The sequence below is a fragment of the Choristoneura fumiferana genome, chromosome 23 (genome assembly GCF_025370935.1).
Source record: "Choristoneura fumiferana chromosome 23, NRCan_CFum_1, whole genome shotgun sequence".
NCBI lineage: Eukaryota > Metazoa > Arthropoda > Insecta > Lepidoptera > Tortricidae > Choristoneura > Choristoneura fumiferana.
In genome coordinates, this window is record NC_133494.1 from 15,369,902 (window position 1) to 15,388,194 (window position 18,293).

Sequence of the window (18,293 nt, forward strand, 5' to 3'; positions counted from 1 at the left end):
GGTGTCGGGCTTTCAATTTTGAATGTTCTAAAATAACTGCCTGAGTGAAAAATTAACGTAGTTTAGTTACCCGTATTATTTTATTTCGTAAAACAGCAGTGTTTATCTGTAATGTAACGCATTGAATTTAAATGTCAATATCTTTTAATATACGATTAACTAATATTTGACAAGATAAAATTATGTTCATGAATTTAGCAGTGCATTCAAGCCAGGCCTAGGATGACCATACGTTAACAAACGCCGTACTTAATACTAACACCAGCCGTTCATTATCATGCGCCATCGAAATAATTCCCGATATGCATCTATAACTGGTCACACAAGTGTTTTGAATAAACTAGATTCTAGTTCATCGGGTCAGCTGATAAGTAGTGTTTATGAGATTAGATAATCCGGAAACAACATCGCGATTATTTTAGTAGGTATACTCTATGTGTAATACATAGAGTCGACATAGCGCGACGTGAATGTTTAATGTAGGACTTGGGCTGTTTGTTAATGAGGGCTTATATAATAGCCATTTAATAACTATCTAATTGTCACATGTCTTCTTTTTTGTTTATAAACACTGATAACAAATCTTATCTAGAATTGATTCAGCCTTACTTCATGCAAATATACACAACAACAATAATTATTCGAGCCAATTTGTATTAATTAAAACGACACACAACTATTTGTTTAAACACGTTATCATTTCTATGTTATTTTATTTTTCCAAAAGTATTATATAAATATTTTGAATGAATCGGCATTGCATTGTATTACTCGACAACAGTACTTAAGATACCTATTCAATGTATCTTTATTCAAAGCAAACCATTTTGCATAGCTTGATTGCCCAGCTCCGCGGAAGAACAAGTAGGTAGTAATGCCTGAATCTATTGTTTTTTTTTATCTATATAGTAATAAACATCAATGCTTTGGCATCTCTACAAATAAGTAAATCAAATATTGGTTTGGTGGCAATTAATTTCATAACATAAATATACAAGCCATTATAAGAATGGCATGGCCGACCAACACGAAAAATTAATAAATTATAAAAGTAACGATGGCGCCCATAATATCTGTACGCGTGACTGTGCTTTACATTGAGTTGGACAGTGAATGGATAAGTCAAGTCATGCGTACCCTTGACTCGATCAGGCCACGCCTCAGACGCTTTCTTTAAGCATCATCGCAGCTCTGCGAAGGATTGAGTGTTAAAGAGTCTGGCCAGCGAATCGTGGCAGCAGGAAATAAAAAAAGCACTGGCCACACATTTCACAGAAAAAAAAACACAGAACAAATACGTAAACAGGGAGCATGCAGGGAGCTCACACACAAGTACGTGTAGATACTCGTAGATTGTTCAAAGTTCAAGTTTAAAAATAATTTTGGAAATTTCTCAGAAAGTTGCATTAAATTTGATACGAAGAAAGAGTCATTTACAAGGAAAAATATCTCAACATTATTTAATTTAGACTTGTCTGCTTGGATAGAGCTTGATACACAGGAACCTTTGCCATTTTCTTTATGCTTATCACTCTGTACCAGCCAGCCCTTTTCCTGGCTGACTGAATATTAGCAAATCGTGATCTATCATCTAGTTTTGAATGAGCGCCGATCTTTCTGTTTACACAGTTCGGAATGGTTAAAAATCACATCATAGTTATCGCAGTCATGTTACTTATACATAATGATAGTGCTCGTTAGTTAGATATCCATCGAAAGGTCAACGTAATTTGTTTATTCCAACCCACTTTTATCATTGTCAATTTTATCCGTATTTTATCATGGTAGGTGCGAGTTGAGTCGAGAGTTTTATCTCAGAACCATTTATCTTTAGTATTGGCTGTTACCAGACTGCACGTTCCTTTGAAATTATGTAATGTCTATCCACAACTTAATTCATAATGTTGGCTATATATAACTTTAGTTTTATGATACTGATCTATTTGAAAAAAAAAAAACAAAACTGTATTTTTATTTTATTTGAATCAGTACGGACTTGAAATATTAGTAAAAACCGATGATCTAAAAAAATACAATCGAATTGATAACCTCCTCCTTTTTTTGAAGTCGGTTAAAAAGTGGACACAACCTACAATTAATGAAGTCAATAGTTACTTTTACGGAAGTTTATGTCTATTAAATAACTAAATATTTTTACCTTGCTTCACCGCTTCCGATGCTCATAAAACTCTATTAGTTTTCTAAGATTTTTTTTAGGTTGATATAGGTTAACTTTAAAACGTCATAACTACCTAGATGATACATGAATAATATGATAATATTGTAGTATAAGGTACAAAAGTAAGGTAGGTACGTAAAGTTTATGTTGGCTACCAATAATTGAAACTAAAAGTACCTAAGCCTCAAGGCGAGCGAAGCTTAGAATCGAACCTTAGATCTATTGCGAGCGTCGGTATTCCAGTCACCTTCACTTTTGAACTATACCTACGCCTATCTAGCGAGTTAAGCTAACGTTTGTTTGGGTTTGCTTACAAAACTTGTTAAAATGCGTACTTTATAGGGGTAAAGGGTCTACTCTCCCTATACACTTAAATAGAGCTGACACCCAATGACCGAATGCGGGTAGGTATAAATGTGCATTTTTGAGGCAGTGTTCCACCTTGGACCACATTTTTGTTTAAAATCAGGCGTGGTTGCGATACAAGTAATTCAAAGCCATTACGCGCAGAAAAGTAGATTTTTTTGTAATTTTAAGTTCCTTACTGCCCTTTCCGTGGCAAATTACTTACCTTAAATTAATTATAAATAAGTGGTTTTCTTACTCACCCAATTTGATTAAAGTTTCAAAAACAAAAGAAGATTCAAAACAGCCACTAACGTAAAACTTTAGTGTACAGCCAACTGGTTTTAGACGTGTCGTAACCGGCCGTCACGACTCCTTGTCAGTGCAATGGTTGAGGTAACCTACGCGGTATTACCGCGAAACTGCGCAGGATTTGCCTTTATTAGCGGTGTCAAAAACTCGCGGCCTGTGGTTCCACAAGTCATTAGACTATAGGAACTTTGCGTGTGTGACATACAATACAACCAGAATGTTAATGTTACTCGGGAATCGTCGGTTTTCTTCGTTTTCCTAAAGATTCAAATGAGAGAGAAAAAGAAAACCGAACTTTTGTCTCGAGTTCCGAACGACATAGCAAACTAGTTTAAGTGTATGTATGTATTATGTTATTCTTATGACAGGTTGAAGCAAGAAGGTCATCTAATGGTACTGAGCACCACCACCCACGGACATGAAAGTCAGAGGATTGCAGATGCTTTGAAAGCTTAGAGAGCGAAGAGTCTTGAGCCAGTATTTTACTGGCTGTATTACTATTGTTGTTGTTGTTGATAGCAGGGTTCTGCTATTTGACGGTAGGAATAGCGAGGAAGATGCTGGTAGCGATCGGGATGGACCTTGCAAAAGATCCTCAAATCCACAAAATATGTCACAGAACAAAACGACTTAGTAGCAGGAATTACGAGTCCTAGATTACTTTATAAAGTTGGTACAAATTCATTGTAAAGAATAACTCAAAATCACAAAGCTGACAATCTCGGGCTTGATTCAAAGCACTGTGTGTTATAAAAAGTCAGGACACGAGGCTGGGGTGGCTTCGCCATGACATCACCGCCTAGCATAAGTTTTGCAATGCAAAGCTCGACACAATAGAGCGCGACCGCGTGATCGTGCAAGAATATCAATCGGAGCTTTTGCAAGCGCATAATTTAGCCGCTTGCGCAGCTTGTCGTGGGCCTATCTGACAGGTGATAGAATCAGACCTGTTCTAAAAAACCTGACAACCTGTTTTTCAAGCCTTTTGCTATTATAATTTGGCCCCTCGCCGCCTAAAACTCCAGAGAAGAGACCCTCGGGCCGACTCAATGTTTTTTCATCTCTCCTGTTCCTAAAGTTTAACTTTCATGGGTAGATAGCCGGGTGGAAAATTGCGTTTTCATCTCTAGGGTGGAAAGTATTTTTTTTTAATTTTTCGATTAGCCACGGAGACGAAGATAATTAAGTTACGTCAATGACACTTTTTTTTCACATTTCGGCATGGCCATCTAGATGCACGTCTTGGCCAAGGAGCTTATATACAACACTGGAGGTTGAACGCCGAACATCCGTTTGAAACAAGAAATTTGATCTTTATTACGTCACGAACATATTCCATCTCTTTCTTTAGTTTGGTTAAGAAAAAGATGGAAGTCATTCGTGAAATGTGAAAGAAAGAGATGGAATATATATTATTAATAAGTAATAAATGTCAAACTTCTTCGTTCGGCGTTCAACCTCCAGTTTTGTATATAAGCTCCTTGGTCGTGACCAACTCGATTTTTTTTATAGTCGGCCGTGGCAAGTGGCCAGTCGAAAAGGTAACGTTGGAGGTTGGGTAAATATAAGTAAATTCAATTTATTATCATTCTTATTTTTTTGTAGTATTTTACTTTCCTCACAGTCGAAGTAATAGTAGCTAGCTAGAAATGTCTACATTTAAAAAAAAAATTGACCCGCGCCAGAAATGCTTAGAATTACTTAAAAATAAATATGGTGAAGCTCATAGCTCTATAAAAATTAAAGGTCCAAGCCAATAGGCCCTGCACTATTGCGAACAGTTTCGATTCTGTTTACTTCCATTTACCTCGCTGTTATGGCAAAGTATATCAACACCGTTGTCATAACAGAAAAACTCATTGCAGCAGCTCACATAACAATGTTTTCAAAATATACTGAAGAAGTAATAACATCCGTGACGGACATTACTTGGAAGTTGGAAGAGTGACAATGCGATGCGTGTTCCGGCGGTGTTTGTGATACGTCATCAAACACGAACATAGTTTGGGTGCCAACTTAGTGCCAATAATTTAAACAATAGCATAAATCATAACGCAGTTAACGTTCGTTGAAGGTTGTTGGAGGACTTTCACTGGCCCGTATTGAAAGCCGTATGTATCTCTTTTCGTCCTTATACTATGTCTACTCGTATGACAAAATCGTCGTCGGTGTCGGGGGACCGCTTAGGTTAATACTTTAAAAAATACAACATATGTAAGTACTTCAGTTTTCTGTTAACCTTAGCGGTCCCCAGACACCGGCGACGCTTAGATAAAAAAAATATTACTAGGTTTATGCTAAATTAACTTAGGCTAATTTTGCGGGAAATCAGCATAGTCCCCGCGGGATAGTAATAAAAGAATTCTTCGCAGATGAAGTCGCGGGCAACAGCTAGGTAGTGCATAGTTATTTTTTACTTTTTAGTTGTCTTTATGGCGGCGTTTTTTTTCGGGCGTTTTTATTTTATTTTTGCTGGCGTTTTTTTAGGCGATTGATTAGGTAGAGCGTAACCCAAGACACACCCGCAAGAATGTAGTGCTGCAGTGACATCTAAAAGTCATTATTTATCTTGAAAAAATAATGCTTTTGAGTAATAACACTTTTTTTATCTGTTAAGTACATTCTCTCTTATTATACTTTGCCTAATTGAAACGTGAATCTACTAATGCGAACTCTAGCCACAAATTAGTTTGTTAATATTGTTTGGATCTAAAATTCATATTTTTTTTATTACGTAATTGAACTTCGTATTACTTAAGTCTTCTTTGGTCCGAGAGCACAGTATTTTCCACGGTTTATTCTACGCAGCAGCCATTATGCATATATATTATGCGTACGCACGACGCACAATGCAGCATTAGTGCAAGACGACGTAAGTAGTACATGTTGCTAAGGCCATAGCATTTGCACTATAAGGAAATATTGATTCGCTATTAATAGATTGCAGGTTATCAAGCACTGGAGCGAATTAATGGTGTGGCTGCTCAGACGTATTTAATTTACTTAAAACTTTCTCTGTTTATTTCCGTGCGTGTACCTTCCTACGGAAATGCATAATGGTTATATATACGTAGTTCGATTCAAAGTAATAATGTTTGCTACGTTTTATTATAAAGTTGAATCTTTTGACTATATATGAAAATATAACACTGTGAACTTTTTATTTCGTTAATCTAACTTACAGGTTATGATGATAAATTACAAGCAATAGGGAAGATGCATGAAATATTTATTTTTTCTTAAATAACATAACATGACACCAAACTGAAAAAAATGTATTTCATCTCTTTCAGGAAAGAAATAAATATAGTATAGGCTTTCTATTGTCCCCATGTTAATATGCCGTCATATTTCATGTCAGATCTCTCTGTCTAATTGACGAATTATGTCGTCCATATCTTCGTATTTTTTAAAGATATTTATAAAGTTCTTCCACACCTCAGTTTGTATATTCCCTATTAGTTTAATGTGTATTATTTAAGTTTTAAATAGCTAACTTTAAAAATAACGCAAAAAGGCACCACACCTACCCAATTAAAATGATTTGATTTATCTGTCATTGCACGTGCAGCCTGTTAAAGCCACCCACTTCCTTTCCCTTTTTCATATCAAATATAAAAATATAATATAAAGCACTTAATTACGAATTAGTAATTTAATCAAATTTCTTTAAGAAATCGTATAAAAAAAGGGTAGAGTCGACTTCAAATCTAGAATCTAGCAGAGAGGTCGATAAGATTCCTTTGGCAACGAAGTACACTGTGGTGAAGTAGGTAGTTGAAATTCACAGCGATCGAGCAAGAGTTACTTTAGATTCTTAGACTCCTCTATCATCTATTGTGTAAAAGCTTGTCTGGGGATTGAATACTAACCCTCAATTTATATCTAGAGAAAATGTGTTACGCTCAAGGGCGTGATTCTCTAAGCAAACGTTGACTGTAGATTCAGCGCTGCTGACGGACAAGAATAATTTGACCAGTCAGTCAGTTCGCATTATTTTACCGATTCAGGTGGCTCGACGATGAGCGTACGTTAAAGAAAACACTGACCTGTGGTTGTCTGTCACGTAGGTACAGCGCTGGATCAGCTGTCGAAATCAGTTTAGAGAATCACACAGTTTATTCTTTCAAACAGGGACTACTTAAGTAATCCGTCGAAAACCCCCCAATAACCTGCATCTCAGATAAATAAAAAAAAAACTAAAAACAGGTAAACAAAGGCAAGGGCCTGTCTTTGGACCTTACATCGTCTCGACCCCAAAAAAGCTCTTCAGTAACATTGTTTGTTTTCTTTTGGTTGCAGGGCGGCACCATGTTGCAGCAGATCCTGCGCGACATGTGGGTGGACCCCGAAATCCTGGCCGAGCTGGACGAGACCCAGAAGCAGACGCTCTTCTGCAAGATGAGAGAAGAACAGGTATGTTAATTAACACTAGTGAATGTTTGTATAAGTAGTATCAATAGATCTAAACGCTAAGTGGTTTTTCATGTACGCAATCATGAAATTTGTGTCTTATTTAGTTAAAAAACGCTTTTGGATTATTCTTAAACGAAATTCGTGGTCTATTTATAGAACACATACTATAGAATAAACTGAGTGAGAACGTTTTGCAGTGGGCCACGTAGGAAATGGTTTGATTGTATATTAAGAATCCCCCGATATATTTATTTCAAAGTCCAATGCGATGCTGAGTATGGTTCGTATCCGCGCTTTCTGCCATTTAGTTAAATAAGTATTGTTAGTATATGTAAGAGATAATGTGTATTTTGTTTGTAATAATTTTTACATCTTCTTTTTTTTGTAACTTTTAAAATGGCTGAATTATCACAATAAAAGTAATGGTATCTAGACTAAAAATAGCTTTCCCTTTCGTTTGTGTTGGAGACTCCTTTCAACTGTCAGAGGAAGTTGAAGCATTTTTTGTAACAACAAACTGTAATTGATTCTGCCTACTTTCTTAAGTAACGACGCGACCAGCACTTGTTCAAGGTTTCGCAAAATCTATCATCCAAACAAACATAATGAGTTTCAGTCGAAACCACCGAACGGATGACACAAACCATGAAATTCCCTTTCATCAACAAGCCTTGAAAAACTTGGAAATAAACAAATGGAGACGGATGTTGATTGAACACAATCAAGCGGACGTCGACTATTTTATGGGTCAATCGAACTATTTGCCACAAATAGATTTACTTACATAATTCAATTCCGTTTTTTGTACAAAATTGTACTTTCGATACCACGCAAGGTCACTTTTTGCTGGAAAATGGTAGTAGCTCTAATTTTAAATCGCTAATGACCGTTAATTGAGTGGCAAGGGCGAAATAATAAACCACAGGTACTTTGAAGCTTCGCACTGATTTCGTTTATGAATGTTTTGGATTGATAAATTCTCCTATTAGTTTTTTAAATCAAAAACAGAACATTTTGACACGCATCAATTAAATCATATGGGGTCACTACTATTTCAAAAATATATTGACACTTTATTACCAAATAGGTACATAATGATACTTGAACCAAGGCTAAATATTATTTAAAGAAACATAATGTATCTAACTACCTAAAATTTAACTATCCGAAAAATGATGATGATTTTTGACATTGGACGCAAGAGTGTGGATTATGTTTACCTACTTATCATTAGCCATTCGTGAGGAGTTAAATCTTTGTGGTCACAAACGATATTCAGATTTGTGCCACCACAATCACTGACATTGGAGATACCTACACTCGCAACAGATAAAACTGACTAAACAAAGTTCAAGTGTAACAATGATATTAAGGGTCTTTCGTTAATAAGTTAATAGCTTCTCCAAAGAAGAACAAGATTTGGTTTTGAAATTATTTCAATATTAATGTAAATTTGGACATGATATTAAATTGATAATGCGTCTTTAATGCTCTTTTTTAGTTCAAGGTTAGGGATATTACTACAAAAGGTCACATTCACTTGGCCCATCATGCACAAGACGTTTTAAGTTTCAAAAACTCTTCTGCACCTCGACTCGTTTCGGCGCGAATTATCTAAGCTTAATTATATAATTATACATCCATCTGATATTCATAATAGCTTTCAAATTCGACATCTCACAGGTCGTGACGATTCCGACCTCGAGCTAATAGCACTCGCTATCGACAATTGTTGTTACAGGGTGCCTATAGATACAATATTAGTTGAGTTATACAATTCACTATCGCAACGTGAACAGATTTATGAAGTTTGTTTAATAATTTTGATTTATTGCACCTGACTTGATTTGATATACAGTTTGAAAGGGCCTCTACAATCGCAGATTAGATGAAAATATAAATCATGTCTGACCTGGTAATTAATAAGGTAAAACGCCCTCATTCGTTCAAGCAGGTAAAGCAATATATTTTATATTTACTTACTTCTAATTTTAAAAACAGATTTATCTTATTCTAGAATATAGAATTACATATAATTTAAAAATAATAATTTTGACTGACTCGACGGAGAGCCTAACTCTTGGACCTTTGCATAGTCAAAGGTTTTATTAATATGTACTCGTAAATAAGACTGGATTTGCTGAAATCCCCTTGGGCGTAAACTAGTAGGTATATATATTACACGACAGTAACAACCCCCAAACACTTTGGTGCTTTGGACCACTTTAAACTCGGCTCTAAGTAAGTAATAGAATACTTCAGAGGCTAAATGTCCTTTCAGGTGCGGCGGTGGCAAATCTGGGACCAGAAACTGAGCAAAGAGGAGACGGACCGGCCGAAGCAGAAGAACGGCAAGAAACAGGTCAAGTTTATGCACGGGGAGGATGGAGAGCCGTGGGTAAGTAGCTTCAATTAATTTCTGATATAATGCAAACTTATATGTAGAGGATTAATTTAATCACATATACGTTATTACGTTAACAATCAATTTACACTGATACATTTTCAACCTTATCACACGATGGGATGGAAGTTAAAATTATTTGCAAAAAAGGAAAACTTACCGCATCGTTGCGTTTATAGTCGTTGCAACTTTAATTTATAATCCAAGGATCATTCCTTCCAAAATCATAGTTCTCAGAAACCAACGTTCAATGACTTTTATCAAAACATCTCAATAAACAAAGACAAAAAATATAGAATACTAGTCTTGAAATTATCGCTATTAGCTGAAAACCTTGAACGTATCCTTTTCCGCGCATCAAGTAATTATCACCTACGGATATTAGTTCTAATCGTTGATTCGTCAGGCTTTTGTTCCCACGGTATCCACCACGCTGTTACCAATTTTAACCACTGCAAAATGTTGTTGCTCTACTTACAACCGCAAACCAATTAGAGTTACCTTGCTAGACTAGACACAGTAATGGATTTAGATAGAAACGAATCTTGGGTTGCAAGTGAATCTGTTTTAACTAAAATCCTGTGTGATGCAAACTCTTTGCCGGTGTCGTGGTCACGACTTACCAGCAATTTAAATGTCTATCTGTAACTGTTGTAACAGGGTTCTAACATGAGTTAATATTTCATGTGTGGTGAAAATATTTCACCCTTAGATTAGATTAGACATTATCTAAATTTTGAACCACGTAGATGATAGGATACAGAGACCGTAGGAGAGCCGAAAGATGAAAGGAGAGATGAAAAATTATTGAGGCACAATTGCATTCCGTCTTAGCCCTTTAGGTTCACATACAAATACATGTAGATCAGTCGATGGCGATACTATAACGGTTGGTGTCATCAAATGATCAACCAAAGAGTTAATAGTTTTTTCATTTTGCAAATGACCCAATTGCGGTGAACAAAAGAAATTCCATACATCAGCTTTCAAGGTCAGGATCCAACAACAGAACATTTTATTTCGAATCATGTGGCCTTTGTTAACATCTGGTCTTTTGTTTATCCAATGCCACATGGGTTTGCTTTGCTCATGTGATTGTGGACGTTTTGTTAAACCCTATTCAATTTTGGACTGTAGGTAGACGGAAGCAGATCCGCTTGTAGGAGTAACTATTGATGATGATATGCCTATAAGTTTTAATAGTGTTGTGACGAAGCATTCGTTATTAATCTTGCTTTGTGCCAAATGTGTAAAGAAAAATTACCGCAAATACGAGCCACATGATTCGTTTGTGGTCTTAGAACTATCTTATCTTCGACTATTAAAAGGATTAATGGCAGGAAAAACTCCGCCAGTGTTTGATTTAGCTTTTACGAGTAAATGTTGGTAAATTGGCGAATCGAAAACGAAACGATAGCGACCTCTAAAGTGTTACGTTGGCCATAATTATATTGAATTTGAATTTTACATGTGTTTTTTTATATGAATCAACGGCTAGACTCTGATATATCGATTTAGTTAAATATGGTAGCTCTATTTAATGTCGAAGTTTACTGGACATAATATATTTTGAACCCGTCCATGGTGCGTGATCAAAACGAAGACATCGTAACTAATTTATTTGAATTCGCTTCATATTTTCGATGGGATTTTTGGTTCCAATGTTTTATGAACCATTTGAGACATTACCAAAGCAATGTGTAATAAAGGATGGTCCAGTATTTGCCCCCGGATAACATAATCAGCTCTTCCGTTTGCGATGATTCCCCTCGTGACGAATCGCTGCGCAACTTGTTTGAATGAAACGATTATTGTTGGCAATTTTTAACTGTGCTCTAAATATGCACTCTATTGTGAACTGTATTGAATATACAGGGTGACCTGAGTGACATTTAGAATGTTTTGAAGCAAATTTAGGTAGGTACTCTAGTTCAAGCATTTATTGTTTTCGAGATAATCTTTTTTTAACCCTCGGACCAAAGTGTCTGACGTCATTTCATCTTTTTCTAAGTCGCTACACTTGACAGAGTCGTCGTGATCGTCGGTTGAGGATCCTTCATGACAACTTTCTTGGGAAAATAGTGTGGTGGTTTCCCTTAGCCTTCCACGCCGCAGAGTCCGGAGTTCATCCCAGTCCGGTTGCCATCTTTTACGACACCGACGGGAAGCAATTTTTCGGACCTATTCTAAAACCGGACACGACACAGACGTCAGTTACCTACTCACGAGTAAAAAGTGTCAGCATTAGACCACATTGTTGAAGTACCATTTATTTATCTAAAAACTTTCTTATAGACTGTAGCTGACAGCAAAGCGTCCAATATTACGTATATTTTACTGATTAAGGGGCTGTTTCACCACCCATAGACTAAATTTAACTGACGGATAAATATGATGCCGTCTCCGACTATTCGAACAAAACAAACAGAGACGGCATCACATTTATCCGTCAAATAAATTTAAACAATGAATGGTGAAACAAGGGGTAAATGTATCAAAATTATTATTATTATCTATTTTTTTTATGTCTTATTTATCTGTGCCAACCACTGACCATCTCAGCTGAAAATCAGTGCTGTGATTCCGTACCTCAGCATTGTTGAGCTACCAGCCCTTTTCGCTGTATATTTAAGTAGAAGGCTTCTATGTACCTTGTTGTTACTTTGCTATAATATGCCGCATAAACATTTCCTTACTGTCTTTTTTTCTCTCAACCTGCATGCTTTGAACTAACGATTTAACCTGTATTTATGTGTTTAGGTATGGGTGATGGGAGAGCACCCAAACGACCGGTCGATCGAGAGTATCCTGGAGGAGGAGACCCGCGCACGCGCGCTGGCGCAGGCGCGGCAGGAGGCGCATCAGCTCCGGAAGTCTGTAGAGAAGGAGCTCACACAACTCATTGAGTATCGCCCGCTCGACAGCCTTGAACAAGTGCGTAATCATTATAACAAAAAAAAAACAACTACAAATTTCCTTGACTAAACAGAAAGTATCCACTTCTTAATAAAAAATAAAAACGATTCATTTCGGAGGTAACAATTTTAAAAAAATACAACCGATTTGAACTTTATATGCGTGTCCTGTGGGATAAAAGACTAATCTACAGGAGCAGGCTTTTTAATTTTAATACGTACTGTTTAATAAATAACCTTTCCCTTTGGGATTCACCGTATTCAGGAAAAAGAGAAATCCCGATTGTCTGACTGACTGGATAACACTCAAAAACGCTTTTCGGGTACAGAAAGCTGAAATTTTTGACCGATTTTGCGAAATTCCACATACACAGTACTTTAATATAAATACAAATGAAACGGTGTGTAATTATTTCTCATACGATGTAAATCATGTGGAGCTGGTTGTTTGCCAATGGACTTTGGTTCCCAGCCTAGGAATAATAGGTATCAATATCAAATTGGAGGTTCAAAACTAAGCTTTTTTTCTGACATACATATTTTGAGAGAGAGAGAGAGAGAGAGAAACATTTATTTACACATATTCGATACACATAAAAATACATTAGATGGAAAGAATAAAAATAACATCGAATAGTATAAAGTGGGCCCCACTCAGCGTAATGCATTCTCATTTACCTCGAAAGAACGTGCAAATTACCTTTTCTCATATCCAAATGTCCGAAGGAAACAGTTTTCGCAAGCTATTCTTGTTTCATTTCAGAAATTCGACCTCTCCCCCAAAAATGTGGAATCCATAGAGGATGCACTAGACATATACTGCACAGTTGACGAGCTACGACAGAGGATCGAGGCTCTGGAACCCGAGGTCAAGATGTCAGAGAAACCTGAACTTGAAAAAGTGGAAAAGAATGACTTTACCGATGATATGAAACTGGACCTGAATAAGAACACGCTGCATTTCAACTTCACTGAAGGGAAGAGGGATGGCTTGCAGGTTTGCAAATAAAAATATTTCATTTAATTTCATTTGTATTTTTGTATTTTCGAACAATTAAAAGATTTACAAGATTTACTTCGATCTATGTTCTGGGACTAATTTTTAAATCACATCACTCGTAAATACCATTCGAGTATAAAATTTATTGAGATTGAAATACGAGAAGAATAGTAAAAAAATACGGACTTCTCAATTAATCTACATTTTGGGGATAGATTTGTAGCACTAATAAGATTATTATTCCTTTTTTTCAAGTGATGTTACTGCAAAACCGTGTCCTTTCTTTCTTCAGTTTTTGCAAGAGTGTAAGTCTCTTGGCGTCACCAAGCGAACGTGTTTCGTGATTATAGTTATTTGCAATTCACGCGCGTTTATAAAATAAAAAAATGTAACCCTTGGGAGGGGGTAGGACCCCCAAAATTTTGGTACGACTCGGCAAGTTCCTAGTGCTAAGATAAAATTATAAACAAAGTTTTATTGATGTACTACGTCGCCAAATAACATCCAAGTTGTGATATGTGCCAACTTTCAAGTTGACAGACACGCCGCGTCTATTGGCATTATTGTTTTATGACATGCAAACGATTATGAACTTTAAGACCACATATTTGGCTGATGGTACATTGTTTTGCCACCAAAATATGCTATTTTTCCTGTAGTAAGTTTTGGTCTAACCAAGCCGTAATCTCAAAAAAAATCGGTCCTTAGCTCCAGGAGGTGTCAGTGGCAGCGGCGGGGGCGGTGGCGGGGGCGGGGGCGGGGCGACGGCGTGCACTCGCGCGTGCTGGCGTGGGAGCGGCGCGTGGCCGGCGCGCGCGCGGGCGACATCCTGCGCGGGATCAAGGCGCGCCGCGCGCGCTCGCTAAGGGACCACCAGCTCAGCGCGAGGGAAGACGCCGTCTGGAGGGAACAAGGTGCGTCACCGCCGTCATCTAGTCATTCAATAGAGAAACTACTGTAGCAGAGGTAAAAGGATGCCTAATCCACCAGCAGAATTGAAATTGCGCCGACCCATTTACAAAGATATGCGCAAAGATTTTCTTTCCGTGCGCTGCAATACGGTTAATTATTAAATACAATAACAAAACAAAAATCGTATCGCATATCCTCGCCAAAATCACCAATTCATACTGTTTCCACTGAAATCTTTCCTTTGAATGTGGGTCCCATTCAGTAGGCATTAGTTGATGGCCTTTCCCCACAATACCAACCACTTACATCTTCTTTCTACCTGTAGCCATCGTTTTATCATCAATTTTCAAGGCAAAGCTCCAAAAATTACCTAATTTGTATTTATCTTCTTCAGTCCTTATCTACTCTGCCCTTTACTCTCTATCTACTCATTACATCTTCCTCCATCTTTTAATGTCATCTACTTTCCTTGTCGTGTCCCCTGTCACTCCTGTCAACCCTTCAATCCATCTTGTGTGTTTTCCCTATTCCAGCGTCATGTTTATATGGTCGATGTATCAAATTTTACGCAGAATACTCTGTTACTATTTGTATCACTCTGTTACCACGCATTATTACAAATGTTAAGCATCTTTTTCGATTTCGATAATCAATAATTTCTATGGTGCATTCATCATTTCAATCAAATTACCTCAGAACATACCAAAAAACCCACACAACAACAGAACTCACCAAAGAAAACACATGAAAAACCAAAAAATCACACTCAAAAATTTACCTGTCATTCTTATATCCACCTGTTTTCACTTAGGTATGTTTGTCAAATAAACGTGTTTGAATTTGAATTTGAACATGATAGAGTAATCGGAAACAGCTTTTTTTAGGTTGGTACAAGTTTACTTGCACAAAATTTGATAATGACCCGTTTATTACAGAGCGCAAGGCGAAAGAAGCAGAAGCGGCGATGCGGGAGATTGCGCGCGCTGCGCGGGAGGCGCACCGCCGCTCCGCCGAGCCGCAGCCGGCGCCACCGCCCTGCCCCGCACAGGGTACCTACACTTATACGTATGACGCGGAGCGAAAAATGTCCACTTAAGCCGATTCGTGTATCGATAGGTTTGGGGAGTCCCTTAGTTTCCGATATTTATTTATCCAAGGATCTCAGGCATACACATCTTCATCCTATCAGCCCTAGGACGTCTTCTGTTGGACGTAGGCCTAGCCCATAGACCTCCAGTTGCTTCGTTTGGAAGTGACCTGCATCCACCGTGAACCGCGTACCTGAAAAAATTACTAACTGACTCCAACCCAACTCTTGACTTTTCAAATTGAAATTTAGCGCAGAGGTTGCCTTTTTTAATGAAGATAAGGAATAAACATGAATTGGAAGTTCTATAACGGTTCAAAGACGTGGACGCAAGTTATTTGTGATAATAGTAATAATAACAACGATGACTTTGGTGGCGATTATACTGTTAATGATAACATTGACGAAAAAGGCGATAAAAGTAATGTGTTGTTGATGATGATAGTGCTTTTTTAAGATTTCTACGACAGAAAAAAAAGGTTAGAGAAGTAATACGAATAAAATTATAATGTCGTAAATCTGTGGAGGGCAGGAACTACTACCTATTTTGCAATTTTATGTGAACTTCGAAGAAGATTAAAATGTAGCAGTGACTGGTATTCAAGACGATGTTAAGTGAATGTTGCGTCCAATTCGCCTGTTGTTTTCCAGCTGGCAAGCCACCTAGTCGAGAGGCAGTCGTGGAGTGGTTCAGGACACAGGAGCTGCCGTGCGGCGTCGGCCTGGATGACAACGGGAAACCTGCGGACTGGTTCCATGGTACGACTTTTATTCCACAAGAATTTATTCTCCTTTAGTGGGTGTAGTATTACAGGTGTAAACCAGGGTTTCTAGATTATATTTATCTGATTCAAAGGTCTTTATGTACTTGTCTTTGGCGCTAATAATTCCTGGGTTGAAAAATTAGATGTTCCAAAAGTGGCCAATATTTCCTTTTATCCCACTGATCTAAAAATATTACTCGTACAGCTCAAGAGAAGTATCATGGACATGGAGGAAACCCTATTATTTGCTATTGATAAAATTGGATATTCAGGCTGGTTTATATGAACTACCGGTGTATAGGTATACCTAGTATTCTAATTGTCACTTACAATGCCAAAAGATTAAGTTTCATGGTTCCACAAAAATTTACATTTGATGTATTTTTCCTATCAAGGTTGAACAAAGCAGAGCCGCTTTTTGAAGATCAATTGCTATCCAATGTTGAAAGCGTAATGTTTGACGTAGAAAGGAACTCGATTCCACGAAGCAAAGCCACGGAATAGTAGATTTCAATTCAGTGTGGAATCTCTCAGCACACGCCAACCATTCCTTCCAGGTGTCATCACCCGGACCGAAGCCGAGCAAGTCCTCTCTCGCTGCCTCCCGGGCAGCTTCCTGGTGCGCGTGTCGGAGCGACTCTGGGGCTACGCGCTGTCGTACCGCGCGCCGCTCGCGCGCTGCAAACACTACCTGGTGGAGCGCGCGCCCGGCGCCGGCTACCGGCTGCTGGGCGCCGGACAGCAGACGCACCACACACTAGGTAACTGGCCAGCTGCCACCACTCCCACACCATAGCCCGTTTCTCAAATTCTTGCGGGCAGAAGTGGATCGTCGCGCCTGCGCGGCTACCGACTTTGGGCGCCGGACAGCAGACGCACCACACACTAGGTAACTGGCCAAGCTGCCACCACTAGCACTGCCACGGCCCGCGCTGCAAACACTACCTGGTGGAGCGCGCGCCCGGCGCCGGCTACCGGCTGCTGGGCGCCGGACAGCAGACGCACCACACACTAGGTAACTGGCCAGCTGCCACCACTAGCACTGCCACGGCCCGCGCTGCAAACACTACCTGGTGGAGCGCGCGCCCGGCGCCGGCTACCGGCTGCTGGGCGCCGGACAGCAGACGCACCACACACTAGGTAACTGGCCAGCTGCCACCACTAGCACTGCCACGGCCCGCGCTGCAAACACTACCTGGTGGAGCGCGCGCCCGGCGCCGGCTACCGGCTGCTGGGCGCCGGACAGCAGACGCACCACACACTAGGTAACTGGCCAGCTGCCACCACTCCCACACCATAGATCGTTTCTCAAATTCTTGCGGGCAGAAGTGGATAATCGTCGCATCTCTGGGAGAAAAGTCCTTTGGAATTTCCAGGTCCGTCCTTACCATTCCGTACTATCTGCTGAGCCCAAGACTTCCATGTCAAAAATGATAATTATAGACTTGGTTGTTAAAGGATCTGTTCGTGGGTGAACTTGTTCGTTTGCCTTTTTGATCTCTTAATGAGCGACTTAGAAAGATACTTAACCATAAATTTCCGTTCCAGCTGATCTCATAAACTACCACAAAACAGTGGCCATCACGGAGAGCGGCGGCGAGCTCCTAACGTCCCCTTGCACGCCCGCGGCTCCGCCCGCCATCCTACAATTGTAGCCGGCATCATGCCATAAGTCATTCAAGAGATCAATGTAAGTGTACTTCACATGAAGATGTTCAGGACCTGTGTTTCCATAATAAAGTGCAAGCCTAAACGCCTTTTCTTAACAGTGGTTTGTGAAACTCAAGATTGACAATGTGCTAATGAAGAATTGAATTTTGATGTTTCTTTTGTAAGTGTGCCTTGACAGAAGAGTGGTTCATTGAAGAAGCAGTTCACATAAAATCTGTATGTAGTACAACTGGAATGTTAATGTCGCTCGGCACTCGTCGGTTTACTACGTTTTCCTAAGGATTCATA

The 18,293-nt window shown here is 38.8% G+C and overlaps 1 protein-coding gene across 1 annotated transcript in view; it reads left to right on the forward strand.

The window, feature by feature from the left end:
* The window catches only part of LOC141441328 (SH2 domain-containing protein 4B-like), a gene marked incomplete at its 3' end in the record, with an annotated part of 39,262 nt that extends 20,969 nt beyond the window's left edge, over window positions 1-18,293 (forward strand). Inside the window, 9 exon segments of the mRNA XM_074106027.1 lie at window positions 7,139-7,252; window positions 9,534-9,650; window positions 12,417-12,590; window positions 13,335-13,568; window positions 14,302-14,485; window positions 15,419-15,532; window positions 16,222-16,329; window positions 16,892-17,095; window positions 17,883-18,293. Of these exon segments, the coding sequence (XP_073962128.1) occupies window positions 7,148-7,252; window positions 9,534-9,650; window positions 12,417-12,590; window positions 13,335-13,568; window positions 14,302-14,485; window positions 15,419-15,532; window positions 16,222-16,329; window positions 16,892-17,095; window positions 17,883-17,989 (1,347 nt within the window). The 5' untranslated portion in view covers window positions 7,139-7,147.